General features: G+C 39.5%; 2 protein-coding genes across 7 annotated transcripts in view; both read right to left on the minus strand.

Annotated features, from left to right (window-relative positions):
• Positions 1-895, minus strand: part of PHIP (pleckstrin homology domain interacting protein) — a 97404-nt gene extending 96509 nt beyond the window's left edge. For both annotated transcript variants that reach the window (XM_056856872.1, XM_056856871.1), the window contains exons 1-4: positions 807-895; positions 663-721; positions 519-548; positions 270-329 (exon numbers count right to left, since the gene is read on the minus strand). In XM_056856872.1, coding sequence (XP_056712850.1) covers positions 270-329; positions 519-548; positions 663-721; positions 807-849 — 192 coding nt within the window. In that variant the 5' untranslated portion in view covers positions 850-895. The remainder of the gene's footprint in view (positions 1-269; positions 330-518; positions 549-662; positions 722-806) is intronic.
• HMGN3 (high mobility group nucleosomal binding domain 3) overlaps positions 1-17682 on the minus strand; it is a 150594-nt gene that overhangs the window by 101571 nt on the left and 31341 nt on the right. The window contains exons 5-7 of one of the 5 annotated variants that reach the window (XM_056856875.1): positions 17023-17136; positions 16719-16904; positions 16014-16479 (exon numbers count right to left, since the gene is read on the minus strand). In XM_056856875.1, the coding sequence (XP_056712853.1) occupies positions 16773-16904; positions 17023-17136 (246 nt within the window). In that variant the 3' untranslated portion in view covers positions 16014-16479; positions 16719-16772. Of the gene's footprint in view, positions 1-15999; positions 16480-16562; positions 16905-17022; positions 17137-17682 lie in introns of those variants that run through there. The other 4 variants (XM_056856876.1, XM_056856874.1, XM_056856877.1 and 1 more) reach the window with 4 other exon arrangements.

Here is a 17682-nt window from a genome sequence, read left to right on the forward strand (position 1 = left end):
CGCATTAGTCGGATTATTATTATTTACCCTAACTCCAAAGACCCCCAGATAGGCAACTTCCGAGAAAACACCTTATCGCCCCACTGAACGCACCTCACGCGCCCAGTAGCAAAAAAACAAACAAACAAAAAAAAAAACCCAGGAGTTTGAAAACAGGTTTTTTGGATGTTAAAAAAAAATTGCGGGAAATTCAATTTTTTAAAGGGCTGCTCGCAAACTTTCTCCAGCACAGCACATCGCAACCACGCCGACCGGCCGCTTTCTCTTACTAGGCTCTCGTAGCTCCTGGGATGCTCCTTCCCCGTCCAGTCGGTGCGCTTGGGCAGCAGCTAGGGGGAAGAAAGAGAGATGCCCCCCCCCGTCACTAAGGGTAAACCCCCCCCCCTTCCCAGAAGACTCCCCTGGAGCGCGGACGCCCAGCCCGCCCGCCCGCCCGCCATGGGGGAGGAGGCGAGGCCGCTGCAACCGCGCGGAGGCAGGCGAGGCGCACGGAGGCGAGGACGCGCTGCACCACTTACCTCCTTCTCGGCCACTTCTCGGATCAAGACCTGCAGGAACAACAAAATAAGAGGGGGGGGGGAGAGATGAGACGAGGGCGAGGCGCCGCCGAGCCCGAAAGAGGCGCCCCCCGACCCGCAGGCCCAGCCCCGGCCGCTGTGTACCTGAGCCGCTTGCTGGCAGGGTCCGTCCTCCAGAAAGCGGGCGATGAGGAAATAGAGCTCTGCGGGCGACAAAAAAAAGATAACACGCAGCGTGAGGGGAAAGGCGGCGGGGAAGAGGCGGCGGCCCACCGGGCTCGCACTTACCCGCTCGCAGCTCCGCCGTGTGCCTGCCGCCGTCCCCGGACATGGTGAGCGGAGGAGCCCGGCTTGGTGGAGGCCGAGCTCCCCCGTCGGCGGCTCGCCCGGCAGCTGTCACCGTTCGCTCGGCGGCGAGAGCCTGGGCTCCACCATTCAAGCCCCCGCGCAGGAGGGAGGAAACAACAACGCGCAGCAAAACCCGCCGCCGCTACTGCCGCCGCCGCTGCTGCCTCCACCTCCTCGCCAGACACAGCGCCAGCGAGCGCGATCCCTCCGCCGAGACAAAGAGTCCCGGCCCCCTCCCTTCCTCCGGGCGCGCACACCCCCCTCCTGTCCAACGCCCACCGCAAGGCGCTCCCCTCCCCCCCCCCCGAGATCCTCCCAGTCAAACTGGGCTGGGAAGAAAGAAGAAGAAGGGGGGGTGGGAAAAAGAAGAAGGCGGCTAGTGATGGACTGAGAAGCCGAGCAAAGAAGATGTCGGCGCAGCAGCGGCGGGCGGGGTAAGTGGGTGGGTTGGTGGGCGGGCAGCTCGGCTGAAAGGCGCTTTCTCTACGAAGGGCTGGCAGGCCTAGGCGGAGGGATACGGCGCGCGCGGAGGGGGGAGGGGAGGGGAGGGAGGCCTGTGGCGGTGGTGGCGCTGGAAGTGGCTCTGTTTCAATGTAGCCGGAGTAGGAACCGAGTGAGGCAGAAATGCCCCCCCCCCAGGGACCGTTGGCCCCGGCGGGTGAGGCGGCCTCGAGGGGCCCCTGCTGGGTCTGCGTTATGAGGGCCTTGAGGGGGGGAGGGGGTCCGACAGGGTTCTCTCGTGTCCCAACTTGTCTCCTTTAAATGCTACAGATTTCCATCTGCTTGTAAGTTACGATGTCCTCTGTTGTTGTTGTTGTTTATTGCACTAAATGTTACTCGGGGTGCGTGGGAAAAAAATGTTGTGTGGATGAGAAATAAAAAAAAATGCCCTTTTCGTCTTTGAGAAGCTGCTTCCAGCACCAGGTCTATTAGCGTTTTCCTTTGTTACTGTCTCTCCCTCTCTCTCTCTCTCTCTCTCTCTCTCCCGCTGCTGGGGTAAATGACTTGCATGGTGTGATTAACCGTGCTTTGTTCTTAATAACTTCATTTTTAACTTCAGTGTTTGTCCTGACTACTGTTCGTATTTTCTCCCTCCAATATTTTTTTTTAAATCTACTATTGTGCAAGTGAAGACAAGCAAAACAAAAAAAAGGTTGTAATGGATGGCTGACTTGAATAATTTGCAGTGGGATCGATAAGACATCGAGGCTTATCGTTGGGGGAGAACGATTAATGGTTACATTTACATTTTGTTTTGTTTTTTTGTTTTTTTGCTGTTTTGGTTAATGTAACGGGGGTTCTCTTGACTGCAGGACATACCTGGTGATAGAAAATGTGTCAATAAAATGGGAGCTAATAATAAAATTGTTTGTTTTAAACGGTAAATGTTGGAACTGAAATATATCCGTGGGTGGAGATGGGAAATCCAGGTGGGAAAAAGATTGCCATATTGACAAAAATAATGACATGTTTTATTGAAGTTACGGGTGTAAAATTGGTTGAAAGCTGATCAGGCAAGGCGACAGATAACATACCTTAAAGTAGGCTTAATTTTTTCTCCTGCTGATCAAAAGGACTGTGGCTTCTAGCTGAAACTAGCCATATAGCATTTTAGTGATTTTTAGGGTCTTTCAAGTATAAAGTTGTAGGTCAAGTTATTGAGGCCTGGGCCTACAAGGAAGCAGCAGTGGCTGCATTGAAACACAACACTCAAGTTACTGTTTCACCTTCAGTGTATTCCTCAAAATAGGAAAAAACTGTACTGTAATTCACTATAATTCCAGAAATCTGTAAAAATGTAGCCAGTTTAGCACTATTTGTACTTAACCTTAAAGGCTGTTATCGAGGCAGTCCACGTTTGGCAATGGTAAGTTTAACAAATTAATATGGGATTCATTTAACCTGCATTAATTGTGAATTTTGTGATTAGTTTTACTAGCTTTTGTGGCTTACGAGCACTGTTGTATTTTCATTTTCACTGTTTTTTTCCCACTGAGATATGCTTTTGAGCCATCTTAAACTGATATACTGCAGGATTGTAAAACAGCTTTAATTCACTGATTTCCCCCCCCCCCCCAATAAAGCATTCCCTTACTCATGGGCCTTTTTTGAAATAAGCATGTAGAACATGAATAGTGCTGCTAAAGCTGGAAAGTGAATCCAGTTGTTTTTCAGATTGTTTGTGAATTGTTGTACTGTCACTATATTGTATGTTTGCTGTACTATTATTAATTTCAAGGGCTGAAAGCTTATTTTAAAAAGATTGGTTCGACTATCATAATTTCCACTTTTCTGTTAATATATTACACAATAATGTTGTGGTGGTTGAATCCCCCGTGTATCCTTTTATGTTTACAAAAATATGGTCCACCAAACAGGCAAACAGAGGATGTAGTTCTTTCATTTTAAAATTATTCTTCAGCAATAAGGTCATGGGTTTTGTTTTACATGGGAGTCACACTTTTCTTTTAGAGAAGACTGATTTGTCTGATGTGTTACATTTAGAGATGGTTTTCTTTAATTGCAATGGTAACAATATTCCATTAGTATATTTTAGCTGCATGTGGTATTTAAACCCAGTAAGATATGTTGGGCTCCTTTTTTCAGGAAAAATCGATTTCTGAACGTTTACAGTGTCTCAAGTAGTATATCTTGCAAGACCTTTTTATTCTGTGTGTTTGTGTGATCTGGATTTATCTCTAAAGAGAAATATTTTAGTTCCACTGTGTCATTGAGATGTAATGGTTCTTTGTGAACCCCTCCTTTTACAATGAGGCATGCTTTACGCAAATAAGATTGCCCCTTTTCAGATTAAAATGGCTGTTTAAAATGTGTACCAGTGGCCTATAATAAAGCTATATTGGCCTTAATTTTACAAAATTATATTGTATTTACTGTTAGTATGTAGTATTGATTTGGATTTCTATAAAGGATGTTTAAATCCATGTGAAAGGAATGCTAGTGTTTAGGAAACTTAGAAAGATGCATTTCCTTTCTCCCCCCTTCCCCATTTATAGAGAAATGAGAAAATCTTCAATAAAAGCATATTGACATACAGTTCAGTTTCTTCTTTTTGAAGGGAGAAATCATTTTTTCTGTGAACTAAAAACAAAATATAGTAATACAAACTGAGCTTTCACAAAAACTAAATACTGAAGGTATCTTGCAAATAGAACTCCGCATTGATGTGCCTAAGTATATATTAATGCTTATTCTCTTAAATCAGAAGGCTGAAGTCCCTATGAAAACATTATTGGCATCACCCCCAAGGGAGGTGTTACTTTTCATGCTGAGATACATTTTGTAAACAGACCTACAATTAAAAACGCTGGGGAAAATTTGTCTTTCGGAAAGATTAATGCTCCTAAATGTCAAATACCATAGTTAACATTAAGTTAAAGGATTATTACCAAAATAGAAACATATTTACATCAAAGTTTTTAATAACACAGACAGTATTGACAGAAATAGTGCACTGAGAAGTACTGCTAGAAGTCCTTAAAAATGACTGTGCAGGTGAACTGGGGAAAGAGAGAAACTAAGATAGCTGGTGTCTTGCTTTGTCTGTTTTACACTTCCTACCTTCCATATTTCAACATAAGTAATGTTCAACAAAAAGCATTGTATGAGAAGATTCTGTTTTACAAACGTAGTCAAGGCTACAAATTACTACTACAAATTACTTAATGAAAATATTTCCTCAAATTTGCCCCTTAACCAAAGAAGTGTGTGAAATAGTTGGAAGGTTTTTGGGTGGTTGGTTTTTAAATGTAGGCATATTCTATAACTGGGAATTGAGTAACAGTTGACTGTATGTGGGATGTCTTGTAAAAGTTTGTTTCTTTAAAAGGGTACTTGAAACCAAAACTGAGGTCATTTCCTGACATAAACTAGAACTGAATACTCAACTCTCATATTATTTTTTCAATATTTCATGCTTAGGCTGTTCCAAAGTAGTGGTGTTTTTTGTGAATTTGTTATTTGTAAGTGCTAATTATGCACTTATGATGCTAGATTAATCTGTAGGCACATCTGTATTGTTTTCCTTATGTGTCTATGCAGCTCTGCATGTAACTTCGGGCCTAATGTTACCTCAGGCTTCTAAGGCTAACATCGTAATATTGAGATGGGGACTTAATGAGGAATGATAGTCTGTTGATAGCAGAGTACATTGCCCCATGCCTGTGCAAAGTGTTGCTCTGTGTGCTTCATAATATCTCTTCCATTTCAAATTTGCCCCTGAACAATACACTTCCTTTCCCAGTTGCATCAGTCATACAGCTGGAGTTTCTCAGCTAAAAAGTTGTAATAAAAAAGTAAGGTAGGTTATGTAATATACAAGCGTTTCTGGAGCTTGATTCCAGATACATTTTTGCTGTTTCCAAAAGGAGATTGAGCAGCTTATAGCTCTTTCCTAGTGAATGAAGGTTTAGTTCACAAGAACATGACTGAGAGAAACTATGAGTCAAACTGTAACTTTCTGCAACAATACAGAAATATACTGTTTTTGCAGTTTTTCTTACCTTGGCTTTTTGGTACCTTAGGTAAACTCAAGATGGCAGTGGAGAATTCTGAAGGTTTTGGGAGGTCTGTTCACAATTCATGTCTACTTTTAAGAGCTTAAATACCCAGCCCCGAAGGCAGGAACTTTTCAAAAAAGGTTAAACTTATTTCAATATGTGTTGTCAGTGGAGAAGGAAGAATAGGGGACGAACCCAGATCCCACATAATTGATTGGTGAAATCTCAGCCTTGACAGTTCCTATCTTCGTTGTATGGGAAAGATGGGATCCATGCAGTACTCATTTGTGATCGCAGTCAAATAAGTAGCCTTCCTAGAGGTATGGCAGTGTCGTGATATAATTGAATGGTATACTGTGATATTGCATTCTTGTAATAAAAGATTTCAGATTATTACTGATTCTAGATAGTAGAAAGAAATAAACAGTTGTGCTGCCTGTTTAAGTTTACTAATACCAGAAACTGAAAACGTTTTTGAAATGCATCAATAGGCATGATTTTAAGCTACTCATTACTATTCAGACTTTGTGTTCCAGTTGTCTTTTCCAAAATGTTCCATTTACAGACTTTTTATACAGGCTTGTAAGTAACCTCTCATCTGGAGTCCGCACACCTGCACTTTCTGAAGAAGAACCATACTGGCAGAGCACAATGACAGTCCCAAATTGAATCCCCTAGAATCTCGAGTTTAAAAGTTTTGAGGTGATCACATTGAAAGAAATCTGTTTGAAAAACTAGAGAGCCACTGTCAGTTGAACTAGATGGCACCAGGCTAAGAACATAAGAAAAGCCCTTCTGGATCAGACCAAGGCCCATCAAGTCCAGCAGTCAGTTCACACAGTGGCCAACCAGGTGCCTCTAGGAAGCCCCCAAACAAGGCTAGATGAAGCAGTGGTCTGGCAGCCTAAGGCAACATTATATATGTTTATGTGAGCTTAGTAAAAGTTTTTTGTTTTTTTTAGGGAACAAAATATTAAAATAAATAGGAGTAGACTAGCAAAGTTTCATGTGAATTTACAAAATGATATTTTAATTGAGGGAAAGGTTTTTAAGTAAGTTCCTTTCTAATAAGGCAAAAATCTAAGACTAGAAATATACTTTCCTTTAGAGTCCATCCATCAGTTGTATGTTCAGCAGACTATTTTTCAAGGCTGTTTGATTTGGTGGCTTCGGACAGCCACTTTAACTTACACTCTGGAATCCACTGTGAGTCTCAATGAGAAAAGTAGAGTATAAATACAGTGATTAAAAATAAAATGTCTTTGTGGGTATGCTGGTGTAGCCTGATATCCATGTTTCTGTTTACACAATACTGAATGTGATTACAAACAACAAAAACTCTTTAAAAGCCATAAAGGGCTTGAATATATTTGTAAAATTTCAAAATTGCATACAATGGCTTCTGTATCCTCCAAATTTGTGGCTCAATTGTAGTTATACCAGGGGTCTCCAACCTGTTTAAGGCTGCAGGCATCTTTTTGGAATTTTGAGAGGGTGGGGTGAGCACTACCCCAAAATGGCTGCTACAGGAAGCAGAACCAAACCCCAAATGGTTGCATCAGGAGATGGAGCCAAACAGAATACCTCCCTCCATACAACTCCTGGGAAGAAGGAAATCCCAAAGGAGGAATGGAACCACAGACTGTCTAAGAAAAGCCCAGTTGCTTACCAGTCCTCATCTACTGTGGAAAGTTCTTTTTTTTTTTTTTGAAATAAGGAAGCCAATAAGAAGCCCTGCCTTAAAATGGTCCAACCACTTCCTGAAAAGCTGGGCGAGTGCCCAGGGAAGTACTGGTGGGCACCATGCTAGGGAACCCTGAGTTATGCATGCAAATAGTCTGTTTCCTTCCAAACACTTGTCATGTCTGTTTTTACATGTACATTAAAAATTGTACTAAAAATAGATGAAACCTATTATTTTTACATTTGCAATTTATAGTAAAATAAATGGAAGATCCATTATTCCTATTTGCTCAGAACATTCTGTTGAATTGTTTTGCTTACATGACCCATTATAAGAAAGGCTGTCCACCAATCAAAGCATTTTAGTCAATCATCTGTCTTCTACTGAAATTTAAAATAAATTTCAATTTTACTGCATTCTCAATACATGTGTGTGCTTTTTTTTGTATCAAGTGGTTAAAACATTGCTAAGTGGTATGCGTAACAATAAAAAAACAATTTAGAATCCTAAAAACATGCTACTTAATCCCTCCAGAAGACCCTGTTGTATACCATAAAGTCCAGTTCTCCCACCAACCACCCAACAATAATTCCCCTGCTGCTTACCCAAAAACATCAGTAAAAATCCTTATACTTATTTCAAAAGGTCAGTAATGGGTAAATGTCAGTTTTCTTCAATATATTCCTAATTATTCTATACATCAGCGGGACTCAAAATTGTTTTTGAGAATGTACAGTTTAATAAATAAAATCTGCCAACTCATTTTTTTAGAAGGGGTCAGTTAACATTTCTTTATTACAGGCACAGAAATCACTTCAGAAACACTAAGAATTGTGCCCTCAGTTTTCCCACTGTAACATTTAATATTTACTCACTGATAAATATGCTATTAATCTACTAGTTAAATATTGCAACTCTAGCAAGTGATGGTAGGTAGCACAGCTGTTTTGAAGATACAGTAGTTGAAAGCAGCTACCATCAATGTTTCATATAGGAAAAATGCAATAAGAAGAAATCATAAATGCTCCTGAGGGTTCCCACATATTTATAATGTGACGTGTAAATACAAGCAACGTGCATGTACTTTTGTAAATGCTCTAGGATGGCTGCAGCTTCCCCACGTGTTCAAATCATTTGCTGCTGCTTAATGTGTTAAGGTGGTGTGAAGCTACCAATGGGCCTGAATCTGTACTGAAAATATCCATGGTAGCCACACTGTTTAGCTTTGAAGCAAAGTATAGCCCAGTGTTAGGGGTGATCTTTTTTGATTCTGCATTTATATGTTGTTTGTAAAGCTGCACATTAATACTGCGTGTAACCACACTGCATATTTTCAAAAGTGTGAAAATTTGTAACCTGAGCCAATGTATGTTTATTCAGAATTAAGTTTACTGAGTTCAAGGAGACTGATAAATCTCTTTGAATTTGTGTTTCACTTCTGAATAAGCACAGAATGGGGTTGGCAGAGTTATAATTTCCTTACTGTAAAGGGGTTTTGCTGTTCTGCTTTATTCAATATGCTGCCTGAGGTGGTTGGATTTCTTTATGTCTGCATATTTTAGGATTTTTTAAAAGAACTGTAGCTGTGGCTGGCCCCAGTGTGTGCTATAAGGATGTATAGTAAGGTATGCTTTTCTCTGAAGCATGTATCATAGTGCTGTTCACATTCCCAGAGAATGTAGTGATGGCCACAGTCTATCACTTTAAAAGGGGAGGTTATCTGTAGCTACTAGTCATGGTGACTAGAGGAAGCCTTCACAATAAAACCTCTGAATGTCATTGCTAAGAGGCAACATTGGAGGAAGGCCTTGAACTCTGTACCCTGTTAATGGCCCTCCAGAACAACTGGTTGGCTACTGTTTGAGACAGGATGCTGGACTAGATGGACCACTGGTCTGATCCAGCATGGCTTTTTTTATGTTCTCCTTATGTTCTTATTCTACTCCCTGCCCCGTTGCAATGATGCAGATCTACAGATTGGAGTGATGGAAATATAATATAGAATACAACTCCAGGAGTTGTAGTTCCCTACATCACTGCCTTTAACTTACCAGCTCATCCTAAAGAATATACATATTTGTGCTCAGCCAAGTAGTGGAAGCAAAAGATGGGGGGAAACTATCAGTAGGAGTGGAGGCAACAGCTAAGTAGCCTCCCTTGAACACTAAACTGTCACTTGATGCACTCCCATGGCCTCAGCAAAATCTTTTACTGATGAAGATTGACTATGGGAGTCTAGCCTGTAAAATGGGGTGACTGCAGGGGAAGAAAAAAAATGAGTAAACTGCTAACTAAAACTAAAACTTCTATGATTATCAGTGGGATTTCCATCTAATCCTAAATCTATTCACTCAGAAATAAGACTTGATTCCAAGTTAGGTCAACTAGGAAGAATTTTATTCAACTTAAATTAGGATATATTTGCTAAATATGAAAGAGTTGTCTTTTGATTCTCAGCAATTTAGAAATATGCCAACAGCCTTTACATTAACTATAGGAAGATAGAAAATATAGTTATACTTCTTCGACTGCAGAAAGTTTCAGTATTAAAAAAGTAATAGCATAAAGTAAAAGCTTGGGGCCCTACAGCTTCCTGCCATATGGTGGTCAAAGTTATTAGTGTTACAGAATATAAATTAATTATATGCAAAAATAGAAAACAAATTTGATACAGTCTCACACATTTTGTTTGTTAAACTGTAAATATACAGGAAACACAGTTAGTACTCAATTTGTCCTTTCCCCCCAATCTTTCCAACAGCCTGATTCTCTGCCCTCCAGCATTGTGTTCCTAGCTATACAAACCATCAGCTCCACTATAATGCAGTAATTTTTTTAACATATCAGATCTGCATATTTGCTACGTATTTCACTAAGCTACATTCAAAAAATTCTCTTTCCAGCAGAAATAAAGCCATCCTGTTGTACAGTTCTAGGGGATATAGTCAGGATTATGTAACGTGGATCAGCTGATCCTTAACGTACTTGAACAACTCTTGTAGCACATAATTGGAATAGGAAAAACAGTGAATTATTTAAGTCTCATTTTTTAAACTTAGTAATGCTGAAGCAAAGGGTAATAATTGTATGAAATTCCTAATAAAAATGGGATGAGTGGAATTCTAAAAGACTTTCCAGGTCTCTGCCCTTTTCAAGTACCTGTAAAGAGTTTAGCCTAGAATCTAGGCTCCAGAGCCTCACACCATTCTGGGTTTGGAGTTCATTGTTTTAAAATATTAGGATTCAGACTCTTACATCAGAAATTGGGGAGGGGGTGGTATGGATTAGGTAACACTGGCCATCTACAATGATGACAAGCCATGGTCTTTGTATTGTTTGGTTAGGTCCAAAATAAAATATACTGATAAATAGCCTAGAACGCTTCTAGTCAGGTGGCTTGAATCTAGCAGGGCATTTCTGTGAGTAGAGGGACTTCTGCCCATACAGTGTGACTTTCTTGCCTGCCCCTTCCTCTGCAGCCAAAAATGCCACTCAAATTCAGGGGGCATTTTAGACTTGGAGGGAAGTAAAAAAAACTGCACTCCATGGGCAGAAATCTTTCCACTCCCAGACTGAGTCTTCTGGTCTTAAGCCATTATGACTACAGATGGACAGCAGTTTTTCATTCAAAAAATGTGTTCCCATTTGAAAAAAAAAGCTTAGGCAGTCCAATAACATATTTTAAGCAGTGTTTTCTGAAATCAAAGTAATTACCGTAATCACTGCAATCAAAAGTTATTTTTAAAAACGAAAAATGTAGGTAATGGTGAAAAATTTCGTGTAAGAATTTGAAACCAAACATAGAAGAATTACACTCCTAGTTTCAGGAAGTATTAATAAATATTAACTCCAGTAAATAATGGAATGTATTTCAGTCATTTGTAAAATATGCTATGCAATACTCAACAAAGGATGTTACTAATAGCAAAGCGCATTAAAGAGCTCGATTATAACAGTACTACTTTTCGTGCTCGTTGCGTCTGTTCATCCCAGTTCTTCGGAATACCCCCTCCACGTGGTCTGCCTGCCTATACATATTATCTGACAACTCCTCGTCTCTGTAAAGCTTTTTGCTTGGCTAGATTGAATGCTAATCCTTCTATGGTAATGCAGGGCAGAATTCTGAATATACCATACTCAGACAGGATCTGCCCTTGCTCTTCTGGCTCTATTGACACATTAGCCCATGCCCTTTTGGAATGCCGCTTTTACGAGGAACTTCGATCGCACTATATTTCCCCCCTTTTAATATACAAATCCAATGCCGCTGTGACTGACATAATGCCTTTTTTACTAAGCGACAGGGACCCCAAGGCTACATTGTCAGTGGCAAGATTTGTTTCAGTCCTTATATCCCTCCAACACTAGATATATGCTGCTCAAGATCAATTGATCAAGGAGCTTCTAAGGGATAAAAGGAAAGGAAAGGTCACTAATAGCATCTCAGAAGACCTCTGTGGCCCAGATCAGTCACGCTGTGCGTGATATTAATGTATCAAGCTTAATGTTTGAACAAGAAATACCAGTGCAAAAACATACAACTGCAATGGAAGATTCAGGATTTGGTACTTGATAACTATGGAAAAATAGCAGTAACAGGCCTGTGTTAACTGCAGTCACTAAGCCATATACTAAATTTATTATGTGGCCTTGTTCAAAGGTAGAACAGCTCCACACTTAGCGTCTGCTGCAAACCAATAAAGTGTGAATGACAAATACGCTTTCTTAAAGCACCATGATGGGACACCCACTGCCCACTTTGTGCTCATGATTTTAAAAGAGCATGTGTGTGTTATTCAAACTTGATTTGTTTGCTGCAGGAAATGTCAATGAAATACTTGTTACCTACAGCAAACATGATTAGCAAAGTAAGTGTACATCCACTTGTAAGGCCTGAATTCATTAGTTTCCACTTTCTTCTTCCAGTATGTTCCTGAACCAGATTGGTTTGGAATCATGTAAATCAGCAATAGTAACATGGCGTGTAGGTAGATGACCAACAATAATGGCCCGTGTTAATTCTTCAAATGGATCTAAAAATAAAATGAAAAGGCTCTGATAATAAAGGAGAGGGGAGAGGGCAACACTGTTGTTCAGATGGTCTATTAAAGCTTGTACCTCTTAATGAAATATGGAATTGTGTGAGTAAACAGGAAATGGAGCATAATCATTGGCTGATCACAGTATAAAAAGCACCAGTTCTTTCCAGTGTTTGTAACAGATGCACCCAAAAAACCCCCTCCTGGTGTAACCTAAGAAGCAGCATCTAGGTATACCTAAGCAATTCCCTAGTGGGAAAGAAAGGCAAGGCAGTTGCTACTCAGGAGGAGGGAGCTGAAGCATTTTTTGTTTCATGTGCCTGTCTGTGTTTTGGATTAATTAAAGGTAGGCTATACCATGGATGAGGCAGCAGTAGCACTCAAACTTCCGTTCCCTGGTGGTTCCCAGGATGAAAAACATTAATGTGTCTGGCTAGAGACTTATTTCAGGCAGCAAAGTAGAGATAAACAGCACCTGCTGCCTTATTAGACAGGCAACTGATGGGTTGCAGGTCTGATGCATTCTTGTTCCCGTAATACTGGTAGCTTGGGTTCTGGGGAACAGGGAGGGATGAACACTAGCTGCTGCTTTCTTTGCTGCCCCTGCAACAGCACTTGGGAGAGGGGGAAAAACATTATTTGGCCATTTTCTGTGTAATTTTTTGTACTTGTCAAATCAAAAGTTAATATAGTGACAAAACCCTGGGTTGACTAAAGGACTTTATTAATAAGCAATGTTTAATGGTGTATGAGGATTGATTGTGAACCTACAATTATCTGCTATTCAATGAAAAAATATACAATCATGCAAAATTAATTCTTCTAGTAGAGATATATTCTGGTAGTCAACCCCCTTTGCAGCAAAGATCTTTATTCTGTTTTATAAGAAATGATCAATAGATAACTAGCATTTCAATACAGATATGGCCTCTATGACTGGCTGACTCATATGGTATCAAAATTGTTGAGGTACTCCTCAATGAGTTAGTGTGCCAAGTTTTTTTCATATGTATCAAGGCACCCAAATTATAGAGAAATCTGAAAATGGAACATTGAATTACCTATATGTCACAATGGGGGGACTTGTGTAACCCCAGTGCTTAAGCTGCTTCTGGGTCACTCAATGCTAAAATTTGGCACATGCTTTTATCTGTAATGCTGTTTACTAGAACGGATCCAGGCATCACTCAAGAATCCCTTATGGCCCACCTACAAGTTTGAGTTGTGCACCCTGCTCTAAATGGTACACCACACTGTCTCTCATGGAGACAGAGAGAAACTTCCAGTCACCACAAGAAACATGTTTACACTTGCAGAATGCAAACTACTGTGTGGTTTCACATTCACGTACTTTCCCAGAAGACCCAATGTTTACTTACACAAATTTTACTCCTTAGTCCTTTCTAGGCCCCTCTCTATCCTCATCCTTGTTCTTTGTTACAAAGTTACCTGTAATTTTTAGTCTTTTTGCTTATTTCCCTGCGACTATCTTGTACCTTGCTCCATGTTCCAGCATAATGGTTCTCTTACAGTAACATTCCTAAATAATAATCTTTATTCTTTCAGTTAGTCATATTCTTTGCCTATGGTGTTAAGTCTCCGACTTTTGATTGGGCCTGTTGTATCTGTCTACAAGCTTCTTCATTATTATTTTTCTTTACAGTTAAGTTTTCTCTGAATTTCCTCCCCAGATACCTTTATCTGAGTTAACTTAATGGAGGTCTTTTATAGTTTAGACTGTTTCTCTCTCACACACTTCATGGTCTGTCTTCCTCTGTTCTTTGTAACTCCAGGTACTTATTATATTACATTAAATACATTTTACTTTTAAAAAATCACTTGCAATGGCCTCCTCAGGTGTCAGATTAATACTTCATAGTGGAAGCATTCCATCCCTGAAATGGAATAGACTTGCTGAGGAATACAACAGAATTACATATTTTGTTTAAGGATTAAGAGCTAAAGAATATACCTCGTTACAGTGAAACTTGCCAGCATTCTGTGTATTAAAGAATGCCTTAAAAGTGTGATGCTATGTAACATTTCTGTCACACAATAGTTTAGACTTTTTAAATACCCTGTCTACATAAATGACAGTTTGGCCAACAATGTATTCATGATTGTAAAATTATAAGGAAATTAGGCTCTGTGAGAATTCTGCAAATGAAAAGATTAAAACATTACATTTCAGGAGCCTTCTGTTCGGTTCCTAACTTGCCCAGTTTGACCAACAGCTTGGAAGAAAAGACTGTTCAATACAAGCTCTGTTCACTTTACTTTCTGTTAGTAGAACAGCTTTAGGGAATGGACAATAAATCTCTTGTGTCTTAATTACCTATCTGTAAGATAGAGGATAATAATACCTTCTCACATCAAAGAGATGTTGCAAAGAAATTCATTAGTGTGTGCATGTGATAGAAGCTAAATAACAAAGTCAATAGAGCTTTACTGTAGAAAGCAAATCATAGAGCAATTGTGTATGCTTTTTTTTTAAAAAAAACTGAACAATCCAGGGCCCCAGGTCTTTGTCATTAGATGAGGCTAATGAAGCTATAATGTATTTGCATAAAACTTGCCTTGAATGTTTATAGCACCTTATTTTACATATCCACAGAATATATACTCTCGTTGCATTTTTTATCATTTTCATTCACCTCTGTAAATGTATACTTGGAAAGAGTAGCACAGATAAGCTAAGGAATTGGAAAGCGGCTACTGTGGGTGGTATAATTCTTGCCAAATACCAAATAAGGACACTAGGGTTGGGTGATAATTACTTCATTTATTGACTGAAACATGCATATATCCCCAAACATTAGGGCCACCAGTTTAGCAATAAAAATAAATGTTACCAAAGGACAAGAAATATGTTCCTTTATCTTCTCCCCCTCCCCCCAAAAGAAACATGTAAGTCCCAGGCAAAAATATATATGAGAAAAACAGATGGGAAATCACTAGGTGCTTATAATGGGCTGAAGCAGTGTTAACATAGGTATTAAAATTAGTCATCTAATTGAACACCACCAGCACAATCACAGACTTCTTAAAATATATTTCACTTACATTATCTCTACCAGGTACCACACATAGTGCTGTTTTAACTGTAGCTTTGATACATTAATCACCAATTGTTAAATAAAGCAGAAGAGAAATTACCAAATTTGGATTAAGAATTGAAGCAGACAGAGGACTGATCCTGTAGGCTTAGATCTTTACATGAAAATCATCTCTGGTAAAACAAAAAAAAGGGGGTTGGTTTGAAATATGTAAGAATGAAATCAAAGCTGTTCCTCTGTATCTCTCAATCAAGATATAAATCAATTTGCACTGTGTTTTTACAGTACTATAAAGTCAATTTAAGCTGATATAGTGAAGAATGCAGAAAAAGTCACTTGGTCTGGAATAGGCCTCTTGTTTTTATGCCAGGCCTTTCACAGAGTATGGCCCATCAAGTCCATGCAGCCCATCGAGTCATATGTAGTCTACCAGGGGGTCATGAAACTTCTTATTTTTGTTGACTGCCTCAGCCTGATGAGTTCTGAGGCTCTAGGACTTCTATGGTACCTGGCAAGCAACAGTATATGTTGGTTGGTTGTATATTTGGCTTGATGCATCGTAAGTACACACTTATGAAACTGATGTAAACATTTGAATGTATCATAAATGCTTCACAATGAGCACAAACCACTGTGGCGTTTGCCTACAAGCCACTTAGTTGGAATATTTGCATTTAAGTCCTCTGGTACACGGATCCTAAACAATGGATCTTATTACCAAGTAAGTGTATTTAGGTTGCAGTGCAATTCCGACCTTCCATGACCTTTACCATTGATCCTGAAATCACTGATTTAGAGAAAATATTGGGAAATGATCTTTGCTGGCAAAAGGACGTTTTGTTTTAAACCAATAGCGAATAACTGAACATGGTCATCAGGTGGCCATATCTATACATGTTTCATTAAAATCGCATAAACCTTAAGTACAAAAGCACCACAGATTATTGCTCTAGAAAAACTGCAAGAAAAATCCAAACACCCACGGTAAAAACATCACCATATGCACAAGACATACATTTCTGAAAAGCAAGTATATGGAATGGTTGTCCGATCTTATAAACACTTTTTTTCCAATGTTAAGTTGATACTTAAAAAAAAAACTTGGTAACATTGGGAGTTTCTAAAAGCACACGTATGGGAGGGAAAATGTTCATATACAGTTTGTCAACTTATCATAAGTCCTAAAAAATTAGCATTTACAAAATACTTGATAAAAATATCTTTTAAAAGTTGTCCAGGAGGTGCATAAAATCATCCTCAAATGTTCATGTTAGTTCACGCACACTTGTCTTCTACAGGTTCAGTTCTCTGTGCCTGAGAAAAGGTAAAGAAAAAAAGTGTTATGGCAGCCTAACACCGAATGCCTATCTTTCTTTTCCTTAAAAAAGCTCAGAATGAAAAAAAATCCCATCATAAGCAGTCTTTCGTTTTGCTGCAATGTTTGCATGCCCCCAAATTCAGGCTACTTAAATGCTATATTTACACAGACAGGACAGCTATAAACACTCTCAAATGTTTTGTTTCCTAATTTGCAAAAGCCATAGAAGCCTTACCTGCTAGCTTCCATTGTTCACAATGAAAAGCACCACACTACTATCTCTTTCTATTCACTGCACACATGCAGAATGCTCTACCGTACCCTTAACTTTCACTGTTTCAATCTGCCCTTTTACTGACAGTGTGCTGGGTGGGGCACCTCTGGATGTTGAAACACTAACAGTGGAGCGAGAGATGCGAATCTGTAATAACATTATGGGGCAATAAAAAGAAATATTATGAACATGCTTTCAATGGCTGAAAAAATTGAATTACAAAAACACACTGACTGAATCAGCAGGAGCTTTGTGCGTAAAGTACCTCTTCAGCTTTATTTTCACCATTTTCAGATGGTGTAGTACCTTCCTTTGCAGCTTCTTGCTTTTCATCCTTCTTCCCCTTAGCACCTTTGTTAGTCTTTGTTCCAGGTTCCTTCTGATAATAGATCAAAGACAGGGACATATATGTATTACGAAGCAGAGAATGTTTGCCAATAATTATGCCTCTCCAAATACCCATATTATGTCCAACAGACTAATAAAAATGAACAATCTAAATTCAGTCAAGGTAACTTTAGGCCACCAGACATCCCAAACAGAATCTCCTAAAAAAGGTTCACACCACCTGCCAATTTGTAAAGAATATTTTGCCTCTACCAGTAAAACTATAAGATTGAATTTCATTTGCATATTCCACATAGACCTATGCTTTCTCCTTCACTGTTTCCATTCCATGTCTTGTACAAAAGAGAAGGAATATGTATTCTGTTTTTGCATCAGGAGACCATGCTTCTCCCCACTTTGGACAAGATTTAGAAACAAGGGGGAAGAAGGATCCAGGCTAATTCTTGCCTTCTTTGTTGTCACGCATGTGGAAGTCAACAAAATGCTGTATATTGCTATCTTGTGCATTGAAAATACAGTTGCAAATGATGACGAAATACTCTGATTGAGCATCACATGGGTTGAGTAAGCTACTATG

Source organism: Euleptes europaea, chromosome 10, assembly GCF_029931775.1.
Source record: "Euleptes europaea isolate rEulEur1 chromosome 10, rEulEur1.hap1, whole genome shotgun sequence".
Lineage (NCBI taxonomy): Eukaryota > Metazoa > Chordata > Lepidosauria > Squamata > Sphaerodactylidae > Euleptes > Euleptes europaea.